At 52.2% G+C, this 25,072-nt stretch overlaps 4 protein-coding genes across 5 annotated transcripts; 1 reads left to right on the top strand and 3 right to left on the bottom strand.

Moving 5' to 3' along the window:
- Positions 1–274: 274 nt before the first annotated feature.
- Positions 275–9,182, bottom strand: Wdr97 (WD repeat domain 97). The gene is made up of 24 exons (XM_026782592.1): positions 8,951–9,182; positions 8,617–8,753; positions 7,846–8,474; positions 7,596–7,717; positions 6,763–7,462; positions 6,527–6,669; positions 6,207–6,443; positions 6,042–6,132; positions 5,727–5,859; positions 5,528–5,649; positions 5,236–5,296; positions 4,933–5,082; positions 4,582–4,839; positions 4,373–4,495; positions 4,212–4,295; positions 3,101–3,226; positions 2,803–3,018; positions 2,541–2,726; positions 2,220–2,417; positions 2,013–2,134; positions 1,782–1,938; positions 771–1,318; positions 628–689; positions 275–532 (listed from the first exon to the last, which is right to left on the bottom strand). The coding sequence occupies exons 1-24, from the start codon at positions 9,078–9,080 to the stop codon at positions 333–335; spliced, it is 4,935 nt and encodes a 1,644-aa protein (XP_026638393.1). The 5' UTR covers positions 9,081–9,182; the 3' UTR covers positions 275–332.
- Positions 9,183–9,234: 52 nt separating this feature from the next.
- Maf1 (MAF1 homolog, negative regulator of RNA polymerase III) lies at positions 9,235–12,623 on the bottom strand. The gene is made up of 9 exons (XM_026782588.1): positions 12,550–12,623; positions 11,973–12,228; positions 11,061–11,192; positions 10,826–10,954; positions 10,589–10,754; positions 10,343–10,464; positions 10,141–10,260; positions 9,892–10,026; positions 9,235–9,760 (listed from the first exon to the last, which is right to left on the bottom strand). Exons 3-9 carry the CDS (start codon positions 11,141–11,143, stop codon positions 9,739–9,741), a joined length of 777 nt encoding a protein of 258 aa, XP_026638389.1. The 5' UTR covers positions 11,144–11,192; positions 11,973–12,228; positions 12,550–12,623; the 3' UTR covers positions 9,235–9,738.
- A 292-nt stretch (positions 12,624–12,915) lies between these two features.
- Sharpin (SHANK associated RH domain interactor) lies at positions 12,916–19,306 on the top strand. Of its 2 annotated transcripts, none has more exons than XM_026782580.1 (9): positions 12,916–13,134; positions 13,374–13,548; positions 16,915–17,043; positions 17,122–17,260; positions 17,347–17,455; positions 17,537–17,690; positions 17,764–17,879; positions 17,979–18,107; positions 18,178–19,306. In XM_026782580.1, exons 1-8 carry the CDS (start codon positions 12,937–12,939, stop codon positions 18,066–18,068), a joined length of 1,110 nt encoding a protein of 369 aa, XP_026638381.1. In that variant the 5' UTR covers positions 12,916–12,936; the 3' UTR covers positions 18,069–18,107; positions 18,178–19,306. The 2 variants fall into 2 exon arrangements, with proteins under 2 accessions (XP_026638381.1, XP_005354164.2); XM_005354107.3 differs by having other exon boundaries at positions 17,119–17,260.
- A 327-nt stretch (positions 19,307–19,633) lies between these two features.
- Positions 19,634–22,038, bottom strand: LOC101999060 (cytochrome c1, heme protein, mitochondrial). Its single transcript, XM_005354105.2, has 7 exons — positions 21,869–22,038; positions 21,081–21,277; positions 20,871–20,997; positions 20,625–20,782; positions 20,378–20,538; positions 20,004–20,104; positions 19,634–19,922 (listed from the first exon to the last, which is right to left on the bottom strand). Exons 1-7 carry the CDS (start codon positions 21,995–21,997, stop codon positions 19,818–19,820), a joined length of 978 nt encoding a protein of 325 aa, XP_005354162.1. The 5' UTR covers positions 21,998–22,038; the 3' UTR covers positions 19,634–19,817.
- Between the last annotated feature and the right edge of the window lie 3,034 nt (positions 22,039–25,072).

Below are 25,072 nucleotides of genomic sequence, written 5' to 3'. Positions count from 1 at the left end.
ATAAATAAATAAATAAATAAATAAATAGGATGTAGAACAATGAAACTTGATATCAACTTTTGGCCTCCAAAAGCATGCACACATATGTGCATTTGCACACAATAAATAAATAAATAAATAGGATGTAGAACAATGAAACTTGATATCAACTTTTGGCCTCCAAAAGCATGCACACATATGTGCATTTGCACACAAGTGAACATGTATATACACACAATAAGTGAATATATATATGTATATATATTTTAATTCAGACCAAACATGGTAGTGTGATTTGCCAAGGAGTTAGGACTGGGCCTTGACCATGGAACTATGGCTATCTGTCCCCCAGGTCAACCGTAGATGTTAGGGTTTGTGTCTTGGGGCAGAAAGTAGCGTTGCAGTGTAGGTTGGAGGAGCAGTGGGGGCAACGCCCGTGGGGGTGCGGGCCAACCTGGGGGAAAAGGCTGCAACTCCACTCGTGGCAGTGGCAGCTTCAGCACCCGAAGAGAGCCATCACCGCGAGCTGGGCTCTGGCGGTACAGCCTGTGACCTGGATGCATGGAGCCAGGAGAGTGAAGCTGTAGGCTGAGGTTGAGTTGGGGCGGAGGGCATTAGGGTTCAATTCTTACCCCTGTGTCCACTCACCCCTAAGAAACATCCCAAAGCTTGGTTGCCTGGTCTCCTGCAGCCGAAAAATGGGGTAGAGCCTGAAGAAGGAAGAGGATTCAATCAGACCTTCCTCTGCAGCCCACGCAGGGTCAACCCGACAGGCCCATAGTAATGCGCACCAGCGATCCCGGGGCGGCCGCACCACAATGTTGGGCCGTAGCTGGCTTAAGCGTGCGACTTGCAAGCGCTCCTCTTCCTCCTCCTCCAGCAAGCTCTGCTGCCGTGTCCGGTGCTTCTCACAGAAGAAATTAAGCACATCAATATAAAAAAGGTCCAGTATCTGAGAGTGTGACCATTCTGTCTCCTCCAGTGGAGGTGGCCCTTTTTTTACTGCAGGGGACACAGGAACACGCAAGTTGTCCTGGATCACAGAACAGAAGGCCTGCAGTGTATCAGCGAAGACTCTTTTGGTTGACCGAATGCGAGAATGTGCCTTAATGCTTGCAGCATGGAGATCTAGCATGGATGATAACACGGGCTCCAAAACTGAAGGCACAGGTGACACCATCAGCTCTTGAATACGCAAGGAGACTTCCGATGCCCGGGAGGGTAGCCAAGAGGTGCTCAAGGCAGGCAGGAATGCCCCAGAGGCAAGGGAGGCTCGAGAGGAGACCTCCCAGGAAGGTTCCGTAGAAGCACTGGCTGCAGACTGCTCCAAGTTAGTCATCTACAGGAGAGTAGCCCATGGAGTAATGACCCTTGCATCTGTATCTCTGAATTTTTATTAATATTTTTATGGTTTATTTAACTTTATTTTATGTGCATTGGTGTTAAGGTGTCAGATCCTCTGCAACTGGATCTTCAGACAGTCGTGAGCTGTCATGTGGGTGGTAATTGAACCTGGGTCCTCTGGAAGAGCAGTCGGTGCTCTTAACCACTGACCCCATCTCTCTAGCCCCTGTATCTCTGAATTTTCCTTCAGCTAGAGTACTAGCCCCTGGGAGAGGGTGCCTCATCCAGCCCCTTCTCCCCCTCCATCCCTGTAAAGCCGTCCGTTGTATAGAGAGCTTTCAAGAAATATTCTGGTTGGGGAAAACCCAGGGGCATTCCTATGGGCACCCATGATCTTCTGGGAGACCTCGGAAGAAGGCAACAGGTAGGTGAGTCACCCAGTCCTTGGCCCACCAGACCTGAAGACTCATCTCCTCCAGCTTCTGTTGACATTGTGTTCGTATATTGGCCTTGGAGTCAAGGTTGAAGTTCTCAGCCCAGGTAGCCAACTCCTTGAACAGGAAGCCCTGTGGGTCCTTGAGGCCCAGCACAACCAGCAGATTCATGAGTTCTTGGCTGGAACAGGTGGATGAGGCTCAACCCAAGTCTTCCCAAGCTGGTAGGGCAAACCCAGAAGGAGCTCAACTCACTGACAACTGGCTGGTGAGTAGAGGTAGTAGGTCAGGATCTCCAAAACCACATCAAGGACCTCCAGGGTGCAGGCCAGGAGCACCTGCAGCGCCAGCATCACAAACTGCTTCTGAATCTTGTCCTAGGCTCAAGAGTAGGCTGGCACTAGGGAACTGTGGTTGATTCTGGAAGTAGGTGAGGATATGGGGTACTGTGGAGGGATTCACCTGGAGGCTAGGGGGCTGGTCTTGGTTGAGCAAGTACAAGAGTTTGGCCTGCAGCCGGCTGTGAAACTCACTGCTTATCTCAGGAAACAGCCTCAGCAGGGCATTTAGAATATGTACTCTTTCTGCCCAGGTAGCCTGTTGCAGGAAGTCCACAAACACTGAAGCCAAGCCGTCTATGGTGCCCATCTCTGGATAGGCCTGTGGGAAGATTTGCTGAAGCCCTGCCCATCCGTAACTCCACTGTGCATGTGGAGTAGCCCTTACCTTCACTCCTTCCCCCACCCCCAGCCTGGGCTTCCCAGCTTCTCAGAGTCTCCTAACCTCCAGGGTAAAGATCGGGAACAGCTTTTTGAACCAGTTTTGACCAACAAACTGATGCAGGAACTTGGGCAAATGCCCATAGCGCTCTTCCAAGAGTGAGCGCCCAGGCTGGCGTTGGTGCGGAGCCACTGGGGTCTTGGGCTGGGTGACTGCAGGTTGAGGTTTTGTGGTCAAGTCCATGGAACTCTAAGGAAAATGAAAGAAGCTTCAAACCCATCTCTGAGCACCAATCTTTCCCTTCATGAGATCCTAGAGTACCTACATGAGTGTCTGCTTCCCAGAGTTCTAGATGCTCTTCAGTAGTTGGAGAAGGGGAGAGCCACTCCGTCTCCAGCTCTTCATCCTCCTCTTCGTAGTCCTCTCCTTCCCCCCTCTTACGTGCGCTCTGAAGCCAATAGAGCAGTTTCAGTTTCTTTCGCCACCTGCCAGTAGAATGCTTTCGGCGCTTCAGCCACTCGTCATTCTTGCCTCCAAGTGACTGCAGAGGGACAAGAGAGAAGATGTGGCAGACTGTGGAGATAGCAGGGCCCACCCTGCTAACCCCAAGCTCCACTTCTTGCCTTGAATTTGTCCTGGGTGAGTTCTTCTAGGGAGCCGAGGCAGCTGACCTCTGCCTGCAACCACATTTGCCGCACTATCACAGAGTTGGGCACGCAGCCAGGAAAGCTGATGGGCCGAGTGCGTTTCTAGATGTGGAAGGCAACAGATTGGGCTGAGAATCACTAGGACATAACCAGGGGGCACCCCCATAATCACGGGCCACCACAAGCTAGACTAGACTGGTAACTTGCTTGCGTTCTCAACACACAAATGACAGTTTGGCTTGGAAACCCAATACAAGGTAATCTGGGGGATATGAACTGTAAATGGAAGGAGGAACTTAGAGGTCGTTGGTCCCTGGTGAGCGCTAACCACACACATGTTCTCTGTGGAACTTAACCTAGAACAGGGGTGTCTATAAAAACCATGGTAGAGGGGGCAGGGAAGGAAGAAAGGAACCTGGTTCATAAATTGAGTGGATAGGCCTCCCCAATCTGGAAGGGTTAATGATACACCTGAACAGGAGCCTGGTATGTGCTAAGCAAGGGGCTAGGGCCTGCCTGGGTGCCCAGTGTGACCAAGTATGGCAAGATGGTGGATCTGGAGGGACTGACCCCACTGGATTTTGCTCCCCTGGAGCACAAGATCTCTGGTCTTTCAGAAAAAGTCTACAGGGAATGTAGCGCTCCCAGAGGGGACAGTGGTATGCAGAAACAACCACTGGTGGTGGGCCCTTGATTTGGGCCTAGTCCTAGAAAGCAGCAAGGAGTGTACCACACCAGAACTGGCCAGAATGGAGAGGTACAGGGTTCTTTTTGTTGTTGTTGTTGTTTTTGAGACAAAGTTTCTCTGTAGTTTCAGAGCCTGTCCTGGAACTAGCTCTTGTAGGACAAGCTGCTCACAGAGATCTGCCTGCCTCTGCCTTCCAAGTGCTGGGATTAAAGGTGTGCACCACCACCACCGTCCGGCAGAGGTACAGGGTTCTTAAGTCTTGACCCTATAGGCTCCAGGTAGGCATGGCCCTTAAGTCAGACTGGGGTACAATGATTTACAGCCAAGGGAGATAGAATATACAAAGAGTGACCCCTAGAAGAGGGTACCTCTGGGAGAAAGGAGGGGTGGGGGTCTCACCCTGTGGGGCTGTATGGTGGCAGGAAAGAAGCCCCCTAGTTTTGAGAGAGGATCTCGGGGCCTTCTGTGCAGCAACAGTGGAACCTGGGGAAGAACAGGGAGTGAGAACAGAGCACAGCCACCCAAGCCCCCCAAAACCACCCTTGAATGGGGGCCCTCACCCTATTCTTCAGGTAATCAGGTGATGTGTTCAGGTCCATGATCTTTTCTCCAAACGAATCCCACCGCAGCTGCAGATCCAAACTGAGGCCCAGCTCACAGCTCAGCGAGGAACGTGCTAGAAGCTAGGGTACACAAGGAATTACAAGGGGCTGGGGCAGGGACCACAGTGTCATATATGGGTGGCTATGGGAAGGGAAGAAAGCCTCACCTGGGATGCCTGGCTATGCACTGTCCGGTGAGTGGGTGGAATGGGCAAGGAGACACGGGGAGGGCGGGCAAAGCGCCTGCCTGGGGCTCCTGGGGTGTGGGGGGCTGAAGGTGGGGACACTGGCTGAACGTCAGTGCTTAATGTAGCCTGCCCACTACTGGCAGCAGCTCCTGGCTGGATCCCCGTGTCCTGAGTCTCTTTCTCTGTGATGGAGCCGGCAGTGCCCCACTGCAGGGACTCCCTACCAGATTTTATGTCCTGGGACAGGAAAACAAACAAACAAACAAACACGAAGTCTTTGTCAAATAGGGTGAAGGTTATGCCAGGGCCTGGGATTGATCCCATACCCACCAGCAGGTCAGAACCGTAGATCAGATGTAAGTAACTGTCAAAGGCTTCCTGGCGCATCTTCCAGGAGAGTTGGGGCCGGGGTGCCGGGACCACCAGTCCTTGCCTCAGTTCTTGAAGGTCTTGATCTCGGGCTATGATATCCTTCAAGTCCTGTAGTGGAGATCAGTGTCAGCCCCTGCTTCTTTGAAGACTTGTCATGCGCTGCCCAAAGCAACCATGAGAGTTCAGGCCAGAGGCTGAGAGGTTGTGGATTGAGAATGGATATGGAGCACTGGGCAGGCAAAGAGTCAGGTTCAACACTACCTCCTTCAACACTGGCTGCTGAATTGTTTCTGTCTGGTGATAGGTGAAGGGCAAGGTCACACTGTAGATAGAAGCAGGCATAGGTGAGACTCTGGACGTTACTGGTGGAATGGGTTAAAAGCTGGAGTAAGGACCAGCCAGGAGAAAAGGTTCTTTGGTTGAGATCTAGCAATACCAGAGGGACTTGGGAATGTGGAGAACTCACACTGGGGACACACAGCTCTGCAAACCCTGCCCCCCGCAGGGACTGGGTAGAACCCTCCACAGTAGCTGAGTAGCCCCGCCGGCAGACCTGAGGCTGGCTGCTCCATGGAGGCTGGCAAGCCTCTGCAGCTGGGTGGATGTCAGTGGCTTCTGGCTGTTCAGTGGCAGCGGAGGGTCATTCACCACCTCAGGGGACTTCTGACACAATTTCTGAAGAAGCAGGAAGAGCTTTGTTCCCAGTACCATGTGTGCGCCGCTGCCAGTCCCACCTTGACCTCTTTGTATACCTCAACTAGATAGGATGTAGGTAGGTAGAGCTTGTGGGACACCAGGCAGAGGCGGGAACCTAGAGCGAATACCAGGTCTCCAGTGTTGTTGGAGAAGGCCAGGGCCTGAGGGGGACCATCCAACTGCAGGAGCCTACAAGAGTGCCAAGAGTCTATGGCTTGTTTCACAGAGGGGGAACCTGAGGCAGTGACAGGGGCAAGACCCTGTCCCTTTCAGTCCAGCCCCTGAGCTTAAATGGAAAACAGAGGTTAGAAAACCCCCGATGGCTATCCTTTAGCCACTAGCTGCCCCCACACTAAAGAGCCCCAGCACACCGCAGCAGCCGGTTCTCCCAGGTCCAGATTCGGATGGTACAGTCCAGGCTGGAGCACGCATATATCTTGAGGGAAGGGCAGCAGCATAGGCCTAGGGGCAGAACTAAGGTTAGGAAGCAGTTGAGAATAAGGACAGAGGCTTCACTTTTGCTTCGCTGTCCTCACCAGTGATGTGGTCCGTAGGGTCATCCTGTGGCCGGTGGTCACTGCGCATTTTGTCACCCAGGCCATACTGCACCAGGCCATAGGTGGCGCTCTCTGGGTCCTCAAAGCCTACAGTGATGCGCTTGCCCAAAGCACAGAGCATTACTGCCGGGTGGCAACAGGAAAAGGTGCGTAACAGGCTCAGGCTCTCCTCGGCATACGGGAACACACGCCACATCTTTACTGTCAGATCGCCACCTTTGGGTAGCAGGAGCCAGGGTTGGGACTTCGGGCAGGTGCAGGGGCTCCCAGGCTGTCTTTGAGGGAGAGAAGGTACTGACCTGAAGTAACAATGATGTTCCAGGTGGACCCAATAGCAGTCACTGGTTCTGGACTGTGCGCTTCTGTAAGAAAGACTGTCACTGATGTGCGCCAATCCAGTACAGACAGTGTGCCGTCTGAGTGCCCTATCATTGGTAAGAATCTGTGAGAAGTGAAGGAGGCTGTTGGTCAAGGCTCTGTCACCAAGTCAGCCACATTTTGCCTTAACCCAGCCTCAGACAGCTGCAGTGCCCACCTGTTCTTATTTTTCCAGGACCAGGCAATGGCACTGCGGAGCGTGTCGCCCTGATTATGGCGCACAATCTCCCAGCAACTGAATGCACTACGAGGGTCTGTGAGATGGCTGTAGAGGTGCAGACAGCAGGGCTGAGGCGCTGGGGGTGGAGACGGACGCAGGCGGTGCAGTATGACCATGGGGCAGCGTGCTGCATTGGCGCGCAGTAGGTGCCCTGAGCGTGTCAACACCCACAGAGCTTCTCGAGACAAACAATAAACCACCCCAGCAGCACAGTCCTCCGGTTCCAGCAGCAATGAACTCACAGTTCGTCCCGTAGCAGCTGACACCAGGTAGACCGACCCATCTGCACAAGCGCATACAAGGCGAGAGGGCAGAGGCGGTTCAGCTGGTGCCGGCAGCACTGGCGCCACCTGTAAGTGAAGCACTGGAGCGGATAGCTGTGCTAAGGGTGAATAGAGGTCACACACACGCCACAGCTCCACACTTTTTGAGAACAGAGAGAGCACCGGCCAGCCAGGAGCTGCAGGAGCCAGCAAACGGCTCACTCTCTCGGATAATATGTCTTGGTTCCAGCAACCCAGTGTTACCTCTCCCACCTGAGTTGCGGCCCTCAGGTCCCATGTGCAAAGCGTTCCATCCTGTGAGGCGGACACTACTAGCGAGGTGTTCTGGAGCACTGTTATAGCTGTCACTGGGCCTGCAGGAGAGGTGTCGGTCATTTTGGCACATCATAGCTTAAGGAGGGAGGCATTCCTGGGATTCAGTCAACCCTGTAGAAGGGCAAGCTCAGGATGAGAGTGGACTGCAAGAGTTGCCAGGCTGTGGCACACCTGTGTGGCCCACGAACACCATCCGGATCTGCCAGTCAGCCTCCCACACCTTCACGGTACTGTCCCGGGAAGCTGTCACCATGGCTTCTACCTCCTCACAATATTCCAGGTCTGAGATGATTCTAGACGGGAGAGAATGGGAAGCCCAGAGGACTCAGCACAGCCCTGTCTGTGGGTTCTATAGCCCCTGAAGTGATTGGCTCTCTTTAAGGGATCTGCCTCCCATCCCCTGCCCCTGGACTCCCCTCACGTTTTATGCAGATCCTGGCACACATTTACTAGCGACCAGGCGTCCAGATCAAAAGTGAGCACTGCCGAGCCATAGGCAGCAAAGCAATGCTGGGTGCCGTGGTCAGTTTCCGGCCCTAGCGCCAGCCTCTTGAGAGAGCCAGACAAGCCTGGTGGTGGTTGCAAAGGTGAGCCATAGGACACCAGGCGGCGACCCCCTGAACGGAACTTCCAGAGCTCCAGGCTGCCTCCCACCTGGGCCACAAGCAACAGTCCCAGGCTGGGCACTGGTAAGCAACACAGAGGCTCCTGGCCCAGCGTCTTGTTCTCCTGTGGCGGGCTCAGCCAGAGCAGGTGGAAGTCTGGCCCTAATATGGACAGTCCAGCTGGGCCCCAGCCTACAAAGCGGCCCACTTCTCCCAAAGGGCCAGGCACAGTCACTAGCCCGTTAAGCACCACAGGCGCCTGCAGCTTTGCCTGCACCCAGCCATCCTTGGTATGCTGATGTAGGTAACCTTCACCGTCTAGTACCATGAAGCGTCCACCCACTGGGTCCTGCGCTACTGAGCGCAGACCAGCTGCCACCTTCAGACGACGCAGTGGCTCCAGCCCGTGTGTCATCCGAGTGACTCGCAGCTCTGCTCTTTTCTCCTGCAGGCCAGAGTACACAGAGGTGCATGTGAATAGTGGAGGTCTGAGCTCCTCTGCCCGGGGAGACTCGGAAGGACCAGTGGAGTTGGTGCCCAGTGTCTTTAGGGAAGAGCCCAGCTAGAAACCTTGTAAAGAGCCACACCTTTTCTACAATGTCATGGAGGTATGTGCGTAGATGCAGCCACAGCAGGCGGGCTCGGGAACGCAGTGTCATTTTCCGCCACTTCTGGCTATTTGTAAAGAGCTGCAGGACCTGTGGTGCCTCGTCAAGACCCAATTCTGTAAGTCAGTGGAGGGCGTGGTGTCACTATAGCCTTGTGCCCTACCCCTGGAGGTGGGAAGCAACACTGAGCTCTCCTCTGAGGGACATGATGGGTCAGGGAGTGTCCAGGGAAGTTCCACTTCTGCGACTGAACAAAAGTCTGAGAAATATCTGCCTCTGAGTGGGGTGTCTGGACAATGGTAGGTGCCCTCACCATGCCTTTCTGAGAGCACCCCAGGATCTGGGACATCATAGCCTTCCTGATCATACACGTCTGTGTCCAGAACTGCATTGTCACCCTCTGATGCAAAGAGGTTGCTTGCGTCTAACATCACGTCCTCCATGGACAATCGCAGAGGTACGAGGTGTAACAGCTCTTGAGACTAACGGAAAGGCAGTAGCTGTTGCTAAGATACCAGACGCTCCCGGCCTGACCCCCACCCCCGACGCAGGCCCCGCCCCCGACGCAGGCCCCGCCCCCACTTCCATGTTCCTTCGAAGTCACAGAAACTTTTATTGGAAATGAATGAGCTGCAGCAAAGTGACACTCAGTGCATGTGGCCCACCTGGTAAGGTGGGGGGGCAAAAGTGGGCACCAGGGTCTGGTCTTAGACCAGACCCTATAAAACACTGGGCACCGCTTACAGGGCCTCAAGTCTCTGGCCCTTAGAGCTGGAGTGTACAGGCCCAATAAGAAATACAAAAATAAACTCTGTGATCCAGCTGTCCTGTCTGTGGCAGGCTGGTGGTGCACAGCAGTCACTTTCTATCCGGCCCTGTGCTGTCTAATCCAGCCACAGCATGGGCAGTAAGAGCCTGCAGGGGTGAGTGGACGTCCACAGGCTGAAACCAAAGGGCTAGGCAGGTATAGCCTTGGGCAGCGCCAGGATGGCGGCAGTGCCAGGGTGTAGCCAGCATCTGGGGAGGCTCTGGAACTCCGTAGGTAGACAAGTTCAGGCATTGGTCGAAGCTGGATGAAGCTGAGACCTCTGCTTCTCTGCATCACATACAGATCACTGGAACCCTAGGCAGAAGTTGGCACAGAGTAGGACTTCAGGTACCACCCAGACCAGGCCGAGAACCCTGATTTTTCCCACCCACTCCGGGCTCTAGAGTTCGGAGCCATGGCTGTAGCCTCCTCCACCACCACCACACCTGTCTTCCTCCATGGTGCTGGTCTCCTCCGCCCTGCCTTCACTGCCTCCACGTCCACTCTCTTCATCAACCTCCTCTGCTCCCAGTTCCAAGTCCAGTGCATTGCCTGCCTCTGAGGGCGTGTAGGTGGAGCCACTGGGTGGGGAGAGAGATACTAGTCTTAGGACCAGCTACTCAGGCCTTCTCAGGGAGAACAGACCCAGTTAAGGAACACGGGGCTGGAGAAAGGGAGGTGGCAATGGTACCAACCTGATGGAGCGGCAGCTAAAGAAGACAATTCGTTTAAGACGCTTGTTGTAAAAGAAATAATTGAATGACCAGAGGCTTCCGTCTTCCCCAAAGGGGTCTGAGTCCAGATCTGGGTTATAGCTGAAGAGGGAAGAAAGCAGAGGTATGAGGCTCCCACTGCCACACACCCCTGCCACGTCTACCTGCAAAGATGTGAGCCCACCTGTAGATGTCACATTCGGCTAGGCAGATTTCCTCATCCACCGCATTCCACAGCTGCGGCTTCAGGGCCTTGAAGTCTTCCCGAACTGCCGAGAACAGGCTGCAGTTGACGGCATTTACCACCTATGGCGGGTGACAACAGGGATGACAAGGGGCCAAGATGGCAGGTGGAACCCAAGAACCTACTCAAAGTGGGAAGGGCGATGGTCATGACTACAAGGTTCTGGGTCCCTCTTCCCATCCTTACCCAGCTAAGGCTGGGCTCTCGGCTGAATTCATGGCTTCTGGCTGTGCTGAAGTCATAGTCTGGCCTGAAGGACTCATTGAGTGTGGCAATCAGATAGAAGAGGGTCTTGCGACTGCACTTGTCACTCAGAGGGCTTTCATCCTCGCCACCCTGGCTCTTGCTCAATCTGAACAGAGATAAATGTCAGGCTTGCCCACCATTCCACATACCCCCAAAGGTAGGATCCACTCAGCTTACCTGCTGGGACTGAGGCCTGAAGTCTGGGGTGGGGACAGTGCCTCCAACACATGCGGCTGGCCCTCCTGGCAGAACTGCTTGAACATGTGTTTATCATCTCCTGCCATCTTACATGAGTAGCTTTCAATCCTACAAAAAGCAGGCAGGATCATGGAGCACGCCGACCCCAAGCAGTTAACTCAGGGGATAAGATGGTGGCTTCCGAGAGTCTGATCCCAAGAGCCTCCAGCCTCACCTGCCAATAATATGGGCATCTCCAGTCTCCACTGTCAACTGCGAGTTGATGGCCTCAAAGCTGGAGTTCTCCAGTAGCTTCATGTCCTTTGGGCGGGGGCTTCTCGTGCCAGAGGGACTAGTGCAGTGCTACCTGAGAATGCGGGAAGCCAGGTTTGGCTGCCTAGCTCCAAAGGCTCTGCCTGCAGCCTTCCCACCCACTAGTAGAGCACTGTTTGCAGTTGGGTCTGGCTGAGTCCATCTGGCAGCTCCTCTCCTTCCCCTTACCTGACCCTGAGCACTCAGCATTGGCAGGGAAATGGTCCTATTACCCGAGAATGGCAAGACCAGGGTCCAACTCAACTCCAACTCCTCCTACATGCTGCAAGAGTCCTGGAGGTGGCTGGGAGTGGGAGGTGGGGAATGGTTGAGAGGGCCACCCTGTATTCTGCTCACTCTCAAAGTGTTGGAAAGTCCCTCTCTCGACGTTCCCTACCCAAATCGGCACTCTGCAGACACCCTTAGACTGTACCAAGGGCCTCAATCAGGCTAAGAACCTGTAATCTGGTTCGGAACCGGGCACCTGGGGCTTGAGGCCCCGGTTCTATGGGTTGCTTCGCTGTTTCCAGGCGAGAAGAGGAAACCCATTAGTTCTTCAGTTCCATTTGCAATTATGCCTAATTCTCTCTTTGTACGCAAACCTCCATAGGTTCAGGCCAGCACTCTCCTGGCATTGCCGCCCAGGGAGCAGAGAGGCACCATCCGATTCGTAAGGGGAAACTACAAGCCCCAGGAGGCAGTGCACCAAGAGAGGCGCTCGGGCTAGGCAGCGGCAAAACTACAAGTCCCATGAGGCAATGCACAGGCGCGAGCCCTGCCGGGGACTGTGGTTCCCGCAGTCCGGGACCGCTTGGAGCACAAGGCGGACACCCACCTGCCAGGAATTGGCTAGATCAAGCCAGGCTAGCCGGGTTGCTTAGCGTCGGTGCTGAGATGACGACGGCACGGGCTGCGCGCGGCGCGAGCTCCTCAGGACTGGAGGGCGGCGCCGCGGCCTCCACTCGGGCCGCACTGTATCCGGGGGAAGAAGCTTCGCGGCGACGTCCCGTTACTCCAGGCCCTGCCGGCCCATACGGGCTGCAGCCGCGACATAGCCTCGCCCCCCTGCAGCACTCGCTTTTGCGACTGACCTGCCGCGGACCGCCACAGATCGCACCAGACAGCGAACGAAACAGCGACCTCCGCCTCCCCCGGCCCGACAACAACAAGCGGCCGACAGACCCGGCCCCACTCCTCTGAATGGTCCGCTCCGACCTCAGGATCCAGACCGCGACAAGCCATTGGGGAAATTCTCCGTCACTCAACTTTATCTTCCCCTTCTACTGGCTGTGTAGCTTGTCTGTCTCGCCCTCGCTTACGAACCCGCCTCCCCTCTTAGTGTTCATTGGTTAGGGCAGCCCCGCCCCGCCCTCGGGGGGGGCAACCCTTTTCCCAGGGTGGAACAGACTCACCAGCGTCTGGTGTGTGTTTGTGTGGATTGGGGCCCTGCTCCTCCCGGGTACTGGTGTTGGTGTTGCCTTACGTCGGGCAGCGGCTATCGCCCGTGCGAACCTTTGAGAAAAGTCCATCCTTCATTTTGTGACCGGTGTCTGGTCTCTGACACTGTCCCCGGGCCCAGCTCAAACGTGACTAGCGTGCCTGGAGGTTGGACCTTCTCTATCCCTGAGCACAGCGGGCCGTCGAGCTCAGGTAGTGCGCGACCCTGGGTCCTTCACGTTCTCCGCGCTTGGCGCATCCGGAACCTAGGCCCATAGCCCGAGTTTCTGGTCGGCGGAAGCGCTCGACAGCTCCGTATCACGGAAGCGCTCTCGGAGGGTCAGGACTCTGCCGCACCAGATATGGCGCCGCCCGCCGGCGGGGCTGCAGCACCTGCAAACCCTAGTTCTCCTGCGGTGCTCCTGGCAGTGCAGGCCGCGGTGAGACCGCTGGGCGCCGGGCACGACACCGAGGCGCAGCTTCGGAGGCTGCAGTTAAGCGCCGACCCTGAGCGTCCTGGGCGCTTCCGGCTGGGGCTGTTGGGCACCGGGCCAGGGGCGGTGAGTGTGGGCTGGACAGTGGAGTCAAGCGTCTCCTTTCCCCTGCCAACTGCCCTTAAGCAGTTACTTTTCTTTGCTTGTCTGTGAAAATGGAGTTAATGCTTTACAAACTCTCATGAGAAATTGGTACGATAACGGGAAAGAAAGGCTTAGGACGGTGAAAATGACCTCTTGTTTCCTTTTCCTTTGATCTTGGCTAAAGATGAGGACCACTGACCCAGCATACTCTCCCTCTTCAGGTCAGTTTAGAATGGCCCTTGGAGTCCATTTGCTATACAGTGCGTGGACCGAACCAACACGAGCTGCAGCCTCCGCCGGGAGGGCCTGGAACCTTCAGTGTGCACTTCCTCAACTCCCAGGAAGCACAGCAGTGGGCAGCACTGGTGCGAGATGCCACCGCGGAGGGACAAAATGGTCAGTGTCGTGGAATAAATGCAGGCCTCTTAGTCGTGGGTAGGGACAGTGATGGGAGAAGCTGGACATCTAGGAAGGCTTCCAAGAGGAAGAAAGTGGAGAAAATGAGAGGTTCAAGAGCTGACACCTGGAATACCAGACAAGTGTGAAAAGGAAGAGCAAGCCCTGCTGCAGGGCCAAAAGTTCAAGAACAGCATTGTGTTCAGTGGAAAAACAACAGGTTCAGGTCTGTGCTACTAAAGACAGACTCTAGTCATATAGAGTGGTGTAGCCAAGGTTAGAAAAAAGACCCGAGGACCTTAGGAGAGGAAATTAGATAGGTTTTATGGTTGTTAAACTGGAAGAATTAGTGGCTAAAATGGAGATAGAGGGACCAGTTAGTGTGAGGCTTGTACACAGTGCCTGCTTGGGAAAGCACGGACATGGCTGGGGCTCTGGAGAGGTCAGCCTAAGTCTGAGAGGGAAGCATAGAGAAAAGATGGCCTTGCATGTGGACCAGTGATTCTCAACCTTCCTATTTCTGCTACCCTTTAATATAGTTCCTCATGTTGTCATGATCTCTAACCATAAAATTACTTCATCTGTAATTTTGCTACTGTTATGAGTCATAATGTAAATATCTGTGTTTTCCAATGGTCTTAGGTGACCCCTGTGAAACAGTCATTTGACCCCACCCAAAGGGGTCGTGACCCATAGGGTGAGAGCCACTGATGTAGCCTGTGCCCTAAGGAGATATAGGGCAGCTTACAAATAAGACCTGAGGAAAAACTGCTAGAGGGACAGGGGTAACTCAGCATTGAGGAAGACTTTCAAGTCATTCATTTACCGGATGTTTATGTAGCCCTTGCTTTAGACTATTCACTGTGACAAGTGTGTAGTCCAGGCTGATCTCAAACTCACTATCTAGCCCAAGCTGACTTTGAACTGTCAATGATCCACTTACCTCTGTACCCAGTGTTGATACAGATGTGTACTACCCAACTGCGGAACTCTTTTTTCCTTTGTGTGTGTATATGTGGTATGTATGTATGTATGCAGGCATACATGTGCATGGCATGTATGGAAGTCAGAGGACAACCTTGGGTTAGTCCTCACTTTCCATCTTGTTTGAGACAGAGTCTCTGCTGTTAGCTACTTTATAAGTCAGACTAGTTTCCCTAACTCCCATGAAGTTTCTGCTTATTCTCTTGTCTCTATCCCCCATTTTACCATAGAAACATTGGGGTAACAGACACACACTTCCAAGCTTGGCTTTATTTGGTTTGGGGGGATTTAAATTCTTCCTATATGAAAAGCACTTTAAGCTGGATGGCATGGCGCAGGCCTTTAATACCAGCACTTGGGAGGCATAATCAGGCGGATCTCTGAGGCTAGCCTTGTCTAGAGTAAGTTCCAGGACAGCCAGGGCTACACAGAGAAATCCTGTTTCAAAAACAAAACAAAACAAAACATTACTTTTTTTTTTTTTGTTTTTGTTTTTTTTCGAGGCAGGGTTTCTATGTAGTTTTGGAGCCTGTCCTGGAACTCCCTTTATAGACCAGGCTGGCCTCGAACTCACAGAGATCCGCTTGCCTCTGCCTCCCAAGTGCTGGGATTAAAGGCGTGCGCCACCACCGCCCGGCACAAAATAGTACTTTAACCTGCTGAACTCTCTCTCCCGGACCTTCCTAGGCACTTTTTTATTTTTATTTTTTTAATTATTTATTATGTATACAATGTTCTGTCTGCATGTATGCCTGCCCACCAGAAGAGGGCACCAGATCTCATAAATGATTGTGAGCCACCATGTGGTTGGTGGGAATTGAACTCAGTACCGCTGGAAGAGCAGCCAGTGCTTAACCTCTGAGCCATCTTTCCAGCCCCTTCCTGGGAACTTTTCAATTTTTTAGATTAAAATGTTTTATATGTGTGAATCTTTTCTCTACATGCATGCATGTCTTTGCACCATGTGCATGCCTAGTGTCCTTGAAGGCTAGGAGAAGGCATCAGGTTCCCAGGGACTGGAGTTAGAGATGGTTGTGAGCTTTCATGTGGTTGCTGAGAACTGCACCCCAGTTCCTGGAAGTGGAACAGGTGCTCTTAACCACTGATCCAGTTCTCCAGCCTGTGGACACTTTTTTTTATTATGATCCAAACTTCATTGCCCTCCTTAGAACTTTAATTTCTAGAATAAATAAACTTCAGTTAGATGGTAGAAGGAATGAGAAAGCTGGGAGGGAAGGCTGCTACTTAAAATAGGGTCTCCTTGGGTGTGCTGGCATACATCTTTAGCTCTAACATTTGAGAGGTAGAGACTGGTGGATCTCTGTGAGTTCAAAGGCCAGCCTAATCTGCATAGTTCCAGAACAGCCAGGGCTATGTAGAGAGACTCTTTCAAAAACCAAACAAACAAAAAAGTAAATAACCAAAAGAAATAAGGTCTTAAAGTCTTCTTGAAGAATGAAATTAAAAGAATATGGCTTAAGTTTCATGGCCCAAAATGCAAGAAGTACAAATTCTCCAAGGGAAACTTGTGCAAGTGACCTTCAGAATTCAGGCAAAGTTCTGGAAAAGCTCTACCCATCTCAGTGGTGACATGGTTCAGGGTATCAAGGGCCTAGGTCATTATGGGAGCTATCATGACTGGGTGGGGATCCCTTATTGCAGTGTGCTAGCTTTCAGGAGATAAGTAGAAACAGCAGTATATCAAGTTCTGTAAGGATGCCAGAACAAACAGTGTAGTATTCTCTGTAGATTAGAGAGCCAGAAGACTCCTGAGGGTACTGAGAGGGGGTCCCTGACTACAGGTCTGCTGCTGGGCAGGAAATGGCAAGCCCCCATCTGAGGGGTTGGTTTGATTCTGCTAAACAGGAGATGCACAGGTGGGACCAGCTGGCAGAAGGGTTCATAAAGATTAATACAAAGGGGAGTGGGAACTGGAACTGATATGTAAAATGAGAAAATAGTTTTTTAATAAATTAAAAAAAATGATACCAAGGATGAATCAGATATATATACAAGAATTCAGGCAGGATTTCTGAGGATTTTTCTTTTAATTTTACATATAAATATTTTCTCTGTGTGTGTTTGTACCAGTGTACTTGGTGCCCCAGAGGCCAGGTCATTGGATCCCTTGAAATGGAGAGTTACAGGTAGTTGTTAGTTTATGGGAACCAAACCAGGGTGTTCTGCGAGAGCATCATATGCTCTGAAATGTTGATCCATCTCTGTCCAGCTGAGAGTTTTTATTGTTTTGAGGGCCAAGATTGGGAGAGGAAGGCTTAGCCTGAATTATGGCCTAAGGATAGTGTGGTCAGGCCAAGAACGCAAAGGTCCTAAAATCCTGAGGATAGAGACCACTAGCCTACTCCCTATCTTCTCTCTTAGGCAATGGTAGCCAAGCCCCAGCCCCAGAAATGTGCCCCCTTTCTCCACCATGTTCTTCTGTGGCTCAAATATCTAAAGCAACCCAACCTGAGGTGGATCTTCCTCGAAGTTCTGGAAACTTGAAAAAAGGTAAGGACAGACTGGAGGGACTTGGGAGAGCTATGGCTGGTGTCTGGTTGTGATAATTGTCTTTTCTACCCATAGAAGAGCTGGCTACACGCCTGGCCCAGGCCATTGCAGATGGAGATGAGAAAGAAGCAGCTCATGTGGCAGCAATCCTGGCACAGCATCATGTGGCTCTCAATGTCCAGCTCATGGAGGCCTGGTTCCCACCAGGTCCCATCAGGTAGAGCCTGATCTTGCATTGCTTACTCTGTCCTCCTGACCCTCCTAGGTTAACTGTCCAACCCTCTGATCTACATTTTGACAAAGGTTGCAAGTCACAGTTGAAGATGCCACATCTGTTTTGTCTTCTGCATCATCTGCCCATGTCTCACTGCAGATCCACCCACATTGCTCCATTGCAGCCCTCCAGGAAAAGGTGAGCATGGGGCATTGGGAATCTTACATGTATAGCATGGATCCTAGGTAACACTGCCTGGCCCTGATGTTCTGGCCTCAGGTGTTCTCAGAGTTCGGTTTCCCGCCAGCTGTGCAGCGCTGGGTCATTGGGCGGTGCCTATGTGTGCCTGAACGAAGCCTTGCTTCCTATGGGGTCTCGCAAGATGGGGACCCTGCTTTTCTCTACTTGCTCTCAGCCCCCCGAGAAGCTTCAGGTTAGTTCTTAATGGTGGTAAGAGAGGTGGGGTGTAGTTTTGAGATGGCCCTGAGCCTTCTCTTCTGTCACAGGACATAGCCCTCAACATTCCAAGATGGATGGGAAATCAGGATGCTTGTTTCCTCAGTCATTGGAGCAGCCTCACACCCTCCAGCCAGCCAGTTCCAGTCTCCCCAATCCTCCTCAGGTTGGCAAATAACCAGAGCCTCTGGGAGTGGGCTAGATATGGGCAGCTGTGGGCACTGGAAGGAGCTGGGATGCATCAACGGTCTTCCCATCTTCCCAGCCTGGCTGGTCTTGCCCTTCCTGCACCTTCATCAATGCCTCAAACCGCCCTGGCTGTGAGATGTGTAGCACCCAAAGGCCCTGTACTTAGGATCCCCTTACTACGGCCTCCACCTAGAAGACACCAAAGGTACAAGAGGTTGGGTAGAGATGAGGGATACAATATAGAACAAATAGAAATAACCTGTCTTCTTCTCCAGGTTACAGAGACAATGGCCCTCCTGTCATAGGCCCAAGTCACTGTACCACCACCACTCAAACGTCGCAGGGGACCTCTGCTTGTTGGGGACAGAGATGCACTGTTTTTTGTTTGTTTGTTTTTTCGAGACAGGGTTTCTCTGTGGTTTTGGAGCCTGTCCTGGATCTAGCTCTTGTAGACCAGGCTGGTCTCGAACTCACAGAGATCCACCTGCCTCTGCCTCCCAAGTGCTGGGATTAAAGGCGTGCGCCACCACCGCCCAGCCAGAGATGCACTGTTAAGGAACAAGGGCCACAAGCCAGTAATTAAAGACACACAAGAACCAGCTTGTGTCCTAGTCTTGGTGCAGAGCTATACTAGTCCAGCTGCCCGGGAGCAAGGAAACAGATTCTACCCCTCAGTTGCAGATGGAGCTCCCCAAATCACAACCAGGAGACTACTCAAGAGTAGATTTAGACTAAAGTTCCAGTGGTCACAGATCATGGTACTAGGGTCTTTCCAGAGCCTTCAAGCCTACAAGGGCTCCTCAGACTGCTAATCTGCTAGGAGTTCCTCTCACTAACCCTGGCCCTTTGCTGCCCTTCTTGAATCCTATAATCCAATCACTATTTTCAGCTGTTTCAGCCAGTATGAAACCAGCAATGGGACTGGGTATTTCTCCTTCACCAAAGGGATGCTTTAGCATGGGGAATCATGCCTTTGTGATCCTGACAACCATCTGTCATCGCTCTTTATTAATAGAAGTGCTGCCGCTTTATGAATCTAGTCGTGGCCAGTTTGGCCTAGATGCCTAACTGCCCTGGAGACTACTAGGTGTCATTCCCTGATAAATACCAGACACTTCCACATATATTTCCAGCACAACCCTTTTATCTGTTCAGCCAAGACTAAGACATCCCAGATCCCCTCTGCCTGGCTACTCAACATTTCTGAGAACTTCCTCATCCCCTGCCCCGCCAAGATAGCACTGCTCCACCAGTGATGCTGTTCTAGGTCTTCCTGAAGATCTGAAGGCTCCCTGCTGCCATCAGTGTGGAAGTGGGAACCCCTTTCCAGCTCTACCAAGGCACAGCCACTCTGTTGAACAGTGCAGTGCTGCTTTTTCGGAAATAAAATATTTTGAGACTGGGGGTAGGGCGGTGGTGGTTGCCACAGGTACGCCTTTGCACTACATTCACGCAGTGCCTTTGGAGACCAGAAGAGGGTTTCAGATCCCCTGGGACTGGAGTTGTGACTGCTGCAAACTGAACCTGGGTCCCCTAGAAAAGCAGCTAGCGCTCTTAACTGCTAAGCCATCTCTCTAATCTGAATGGTACTGCTCTTAGCAGCCAAGTTTTGCATTCTGGCCCACATTTATAATGCCCAGATACTAGATAAGGAAGGAACAATATTGCAGGGAAATATGGGTCCCAGGGATCCTTGGCAATTTGGGTTTCAGTCATTGAATAGCTAAAATGTGTATGTTGAGAAACTTAATTTATTCCCACAATGAGGGCTGAAGGAAGATCAGAAGCAAGAGTCTGGTCTCCTACCCCATTTCCGTGTATCAGATGAAAAGGTGCTAGGCCTGAAAGGCCTAGGACTGTTCCTGGACTGCTGAGGGATTGTTCAGGCAAGATGACAAGCAGATATTGGACAGGGTCACTTGGGTGGCCGGTATGCCAATTTTCGACTCTTCAGGACTGACCACTTATGCCGCTTCATGGCATAGGTCAGGGGCAGCAGCAAGCCCATCATCAACAACATCTGGGAACAAAGCAAGTTCAGAAAAGGTAGACAGGAAAGACCCCTTCCCTATGCCCACTGTGACCCTTCCCAACCCTTCACCTTGAGCCCCATGCGTTTCCGATGGTCATGTTCTGGCTCCGATGCCCATCGAAGGAAAGTGGCGACATCCTTGGCTACTTGCGACATGGTAGCTGGGGTGCCTGGGCCAAGGACAAATGGTGAGAGCTACCTTTGGGGGCTTGTGCCAATCCAGGGCAACCCTCTGTGCACTGTGGTCCACAGAGGCAGGGACTGTCCATTACAAGGCTTTAAAGGCATAGGAACCCTACAGGACTATGAAGTTGTTCCCAAAGCCTTTTTAGATATGTACAGTCAACAAACATTGCAGGTAAGAGGAGAGCAGACCTCTAGACCCAGGAATATAAGGGAAGCATGCTGGGAATAGGCAAGGACCCATGGTCAAGGACACTCACCATCATCATACTCCAAGACTTCATTGTAGATGGGAGGAGCCATGCCAATGGCCTGGCCAGGAAAGTAAGGGTTGAAGTACAGGCCTTCTCGCAATGACACCCCAGTGGGGGGCTCACAGTACCCAGTGAGCAAGGAGAATACATAGTCTTCACCACCATGCCTAGAAGCAGACCCGTGGCTCAGTCCTTACCACAAGGCTAATTTCCCTCCCTGTTTGCAGCCCTGCACTAAGGGCAGCCCATGTACCTAGCTCGCACGATGTAGCTGAGGTCTGGGGGTAAGGCTCCATTGTTAGCAGCTCTGGCAGCCTCAGGGTTGGGGTATGGTTTTGGAAAATAGTCAGACAGCTTCCCAGGCCTCATGAACATCTCCCCATCTTCATTAGGGCCATCCTGGACTTCCACCTGCCACCAAAAATCCCATTACAGTCCTTCAATCCCTCACAGTAGAAGACCCAGTCCCTGTATCCTCCACCTTCTCTTGGCCCCACACCTCCTCAGCCAGCGCCTTCGCTTCCTCCTCCGTGTAGCACACTCCCACCAGATGGCGGTAAGCCACATAATCCATGCTGTGGCAGGAAGAGCACACCTGCTTGTATACCTGGAAACCCCTACGGATGCTACAGAGAAAAAGGATGAGAGAAACTTAAGATTCCAGTTCACCCAGAAACGTCCACCCCCAACCCCGCTGCTACACACCCACCTGGCGTGGTCCAAGGAGGAGAGGAGGCCACGGTGAGACCATGGGTAGCTGGGGGGGTGCAGCTCCAGGTCACTGGCACTCACAGCAGTATGCAGAGCCACAGCTAGCCCTGCACCCCCAGCCGCCAGCATGCCCAACGCTGACAGCATCACCTTCCGGCCCCGGGAGGGGCCAGACTTCGAGGACAAGGACACTGCCTGCAAGAGCCCCGCTCAGCACCTGCCAAGACCCCACCCGCCCACCTGGGGATCTGAATGGGCGCCCATCTCTTCCGCTCAGCCACCCAGCACTAGCCACCGCCCGCAGAGCGCCAGAGGCCCGCTGTCTGCCGCATCCCTTAGTGCAGCCGACTTCTCAGCCACAGCTCGGCTTTGTAGAGCAGGTGAGGAATGCTCTCGGAGCATGAACCGGGAGACAGGCCTAAGTGACCAAGAGTGCGGCAGCAGACCAAGGTCACCCGCAGCCGGCTGAGGTCAGGCTGGGGTCACTTCAGGCCATCAGCCAGGTCTAGACAGCTGGCTTCGGGAGTCGTTCTGGGCGAGCCCTTTGCAGGAATCTCCCGTCCCGACCCCACCACAGCCGGACCGTGGGATCAGACCAGCGTGCCCTGTCGCTCCGAGGCGTGGGCACCCAGCCTGGCTTCCCGAGTGCGCCGGCCCGTCAGCGGGGACCCTGCCGAGTCGTAGGAGGTACGTGGGGGACCGATGCCCGCGCGCGCCCGGAGCCTCCCCGCCGTGACCTTCAGGGCTGAGGGGCGCGCGGTGGCCAAGGCCCGCGCCAGTACTCACCTGCGGTGTCCGTAATGGAAGATGCCGGGACCGCGCGCCGCCCAGCAGGCCCGGAGCATTTGCACCTGGAAGCCCCACGCCCCGGGGACCCAGCACCGACCGGCGAAGCGAAGCCGCCGCTGCCGCCATGTCGGCCCTCTTTAGTGCGGCCGCCGTTCCCGTCGGCCCGTGCGGGCGGACGAGAACTCAGACCGCGCGAGACAAGGCAGTGGGCGGGTCCAGGCGGAGCTGGCTAGGGAACTGTCCATCAGAGGTCCAGGGCTGCCCTTGTCCAGCTCTTCTAGTCTACCGGGAAATTACCGCTGAGCCTGGCCACGACTCTCATTGCAGTAACAACACCTGTTTTTGTTGTTGTTTGTGTTTGCTCTTTCTTTCTCGTTACGTCCTTCGTTGCAGCCGGCGAGTTTCTTTACTATAGTCCCAGGTTCTTCACCATGACTCCGTGGATCCCTCCCCTCCAGTTGAGTCTCTCGCAGGCTCCCAGAGATCTAATAAAAGTCGCTCGCCCGTCCAGGCCTAGTGCGGCGACTGTAGTGGCGACCGGGCGTAGAAACTCTCCCTGACCAAATTCCTTTTAAGCTTTCATTCAAACTCCATATATAAACTCGACTTCCTCACTGAGAACATATCCCACGATTTGCTGTCCATCACAAAGCCTTGGCTCCCTCTGGATGTAAACTGCCTTTGATCGCCCAGGCATTGGCGCTTCTTTTTAAAAAAATCCAAATTGGTAACATGTGTGGGTGGTTTGGAGCTCTGCACTTCAGAAATTTCTTTGCCATTACTTTTAGGGTGACTCTAAAGATGAGTGTGACCACATGAAACAATTTATCTGATATATCTATCTTCTTTATTATTTATCATGTATAAAGTAATCTGCCTGCATGTCTGCCTGCAGGCCAGAAGAGGGCACCAGATCTCATTATGGATGGCTGTGAGCCACCATGTGGTTCCTGGGAATTGAACTGAGGACCTCTGGAAGAGCGGCTCTTAACCACTGAGCCATCTCTCCAGCCCAGATATATCAGTTTTCAAGAAATAAGAAAGCCTGACCTGGGGCTGGAGAGATGGCTCAGTGGTTAAGAGTACTGACTGCTCTTCCAGGGGACCCGGGTTCAATTCCCAGTACCCACATGGCAGCTCACAACTGTCTGAAGATCCAGTTGCAGGGGATCTGACACCTTCACACCAATGCACATAAAATAAAATTAAATAAACCATAAAAATATTTAAAAAAAAAAGAAAGCCTGACCTATAAATTGGAAATGAAGAGTCAATTATTAGAATTAATCCCATGGAAATCCTGCCTTAGATTCAGAAATATAAGCCAATTTAGTGGAATTTCATACCCACTAGACTTTGTTGTAAGCAACAAAACAGATAGTGACCAAGTGCTGATCAGTGGCTTAGTTTTCTATTGCTGTGAAGAGACGCCATGTCAAGGCAACTGAAAAGAAACCATTTAATTGGGGGCTTGCTTGCAGTCTCAGAGGGTGGGAAGCAGGGCGGCAGACAACATGCATGGTGCAGTGCAGAGCTGAGAGCTCATGTCCTAATCTGAGAGCTGGAGGCAGAGAAGCAGTGACTGGGCCTGACCTGAGCTTTTGAAACCTCAAAACTCACCTCCAATGACACAGCTCCAATAAGGCTAGGCCTTCTGATCCTTCCCATGACAGTTCCACCAACTAGGGACCAACTATTTAAATACTTGAGCCTCTGGGGGCCAGTCTCATTTAACCAACACAATATGTAGAGAAATTGGAGTCCTTATACAGTTCTGGTGGGAACCTAAGGTGGTTTAACTCATTTGAAAAATAGTTTGGCAGTTGACACAAGTACTGTATGACCCAGTGTCATGATTGTCACCTCTGTAGATGAGCTGTCATTTCTCTTTCTCAAGAGGTTTCTCTTTTTCAAACTGAATCTTTATTAATTTTGATGTTATCCATAGCCTTTCTTCTCCTGTGGAAACAAGAGCAAAACCCCTCCCCAAATGTTTCCATTCTCCAGGAGAGATACTCTATCTGGTAACTTATCATAAATTTTTGACAGATTTTGATTGTCAATTTTAACAGTATGAATTCTTTTAGACATTTTTAGCACCCTTTTGTAAGGTTTGAATTTTGCCTGTCAAATTGATGTTATCCTTTTTAATGGTATTAATTTTTCAGCTAGCTTTTGATTTTCAATAGTATAAATAAACCCTGTCAGCTAGCTGTTCATTCTTAGTCTGCAAAGTGCCTCATTCTTGACTTTGTTATCAAACCATTTCTGTAAGGATATAACATGAAGAACAAAGCTAAGTCCGATTATCACAAAAATGGGCATACCAGAAAAACCACATAATGCTTGTAGAATACCATCCAGAGTAGAAAGAAAAAAGGTTATTAAATTCCTGGGTGGTGAAATTGTCTGCCATTATACAATGTTTACATTTATTTATTTATTTATTATTAACCGTTATGAGTTTTTAGTAAATTGCTGAAGGTATAATATTTTATTGGCCAGCAGGTGTCGTGGTTGTGGGCTTATGGTGGAGAAATGGACCAGGGACCCTGTGAATAGTCTCGCTTGGATCTGCTGTAGTGGCGGCTTAAACAGTATCAGGTGAAGAACAATTAATTCCATACTCAAGAGGGTTTTTTGGTGGCCAGAACATCTAGGAACCCAGAGCTTGCAAGCCGCAAACCCAAACTGGAAAGCCAGTTTGTAAGCTGGAAAGCTGCGTGGGTGGGTAGGCTGCGGGGAAATTGCCATGTTGCTCAGGTGCAGAGGTTTTAAGCCATGCGGGCCAGGGTCGCAGACCTTTTGAGCTGTCCCGGGTCCGTGCTCTACCCTGCTCCAACCCATGTAGACACCAGGTGTAGTTGATTATAATAAAGTTGTCCCACACTAGCTCGGAATGGAGTATAATAAAGGTCTCTTTATTTAGGCGTAGACCCACAGATCAGCAGTCCTCTGCATGAGAGGCAAACAGGAACTGAATCCAGCAGCCAAGGGGCTCACTCACGCCCCTACCTCTGCACTTATAGTACCAAAGATCACGCCCAAAGTGGGCCAGCATCTCAAAGTCCATTGGCTGAAGGCGGTCCCATCGCATTAGTTTGTCCCCTCCAGCACATGTCCTTTGCTGTGCAGCAGCATGGGCTTCCCAGTTTTTCAGGCAGCTCACTTCCCGCAGGACCTTGTTGATCTCTCCTCTGC

Source organism: Microtus ochrogaster, chromosome 15, assembly GCF_000317375.1.
Source record: "Microtus ochrogaster isolate Prairie Vole_2 chromosome 15, MicOch1.0, whole genome shotgun sequence".
Lineage (NCBI taxonomy): Eukaryota > Metazoa > Chordata > Mammalia > Rodentia > Cricetidae > Microtus > Microtus ochrogaster.
Note: the sequence above shows the minus strand (reverse complement) of the source record. Positions and strands in the feature narration are given on the sequence as shown.

Bases quoted from the DNA above. Each gene is read 5' to 3' on its own strand.
- Maf1 (XM_026782588.1), bottom strand. From the start codon at position 11,143: ATGAAGCTACTGGAGAACTCCAGCTTTGAGGCCATCAACTCGCAGTTG. The intron at 10,755-10,825 runs GTAAGCTGAGTG...ATCTCTGTTCAG, and splicing joins TCAGGCCTCAGTCCCAGCAG to ATTGAGCAAGAGCCAGGGTG. The intron at 10,027-10,140 runs GTTGGTACCATT...CTCCCCACCCAG, and splicing joins TTTAGCTGCCGCTCCATCAG to TGGCTCCACCTACACGCCCT.
- LOC101999060 (XM_005354105.2), bottom strand. From the start codon at position 21,997: ATGGCGGCAGCGGCGGCTTCGCTTCGCCGGTCGGTGCTGGGTCCCCGG. The intron at 20,783-20,870 runs GTGTGGGGCCAA...TTTTGGTGGCAG, and splicing joins CGAAGGCGCTGGCTGAGGAG to GTGGAAGTCCAGGATGGCCC. The intron at 20,105-20,377 runs GTGAGTGTCCTT...TCCTTGGCCCAG, and splicing joins AGTCTTGGAGTATGATGATG to GCACCCCAGCTACCATGTCG.
- Sharpin (XM_005354107.3), top strand. From the start codon at position 12,937: ATGGCGCCGCCCGCCGGCGGGGCTGCAGCACCTGCAAACCCTAGTTCT. The intron at 13,549-16,914 runs GTCAGTGTCGTG...CTTCTCTCTTAG, and splicing joins CACCGCGGAGGGACAAAATG to GCAATGGTAGCCAAGCCCCA. The intron at 17,880-17,978 runs GTTGGCAAATAA...CCATCTTCCCAG, and splicing joins GTCTCCCCAATCCTCCTCAG to CCTGGCTGGTCTTGCCCTTC.
- Wdr97 (XM_026782592.1), bottom strand. From the start codon at position 9,080: ATGGAGGACGTGATGTTAGACGCAAGCAACCTCTTTGCATCAGAGGGT. The intron at 3,019-3,100 runs GCAAGAAGTGGA...GTCCCTCTGCAG, and splicing joins TCACCCAGGACAAATTCAAG to TCACTTGGAGGCAAGAATGA. The intron at 1,939-2,012 runs GTGAGTTGAGCT...CACCTGTTCCAG, and splicing joins TACTCACCAGCCAGTTGTCA to CCAAGAACTCATGAATCTGC.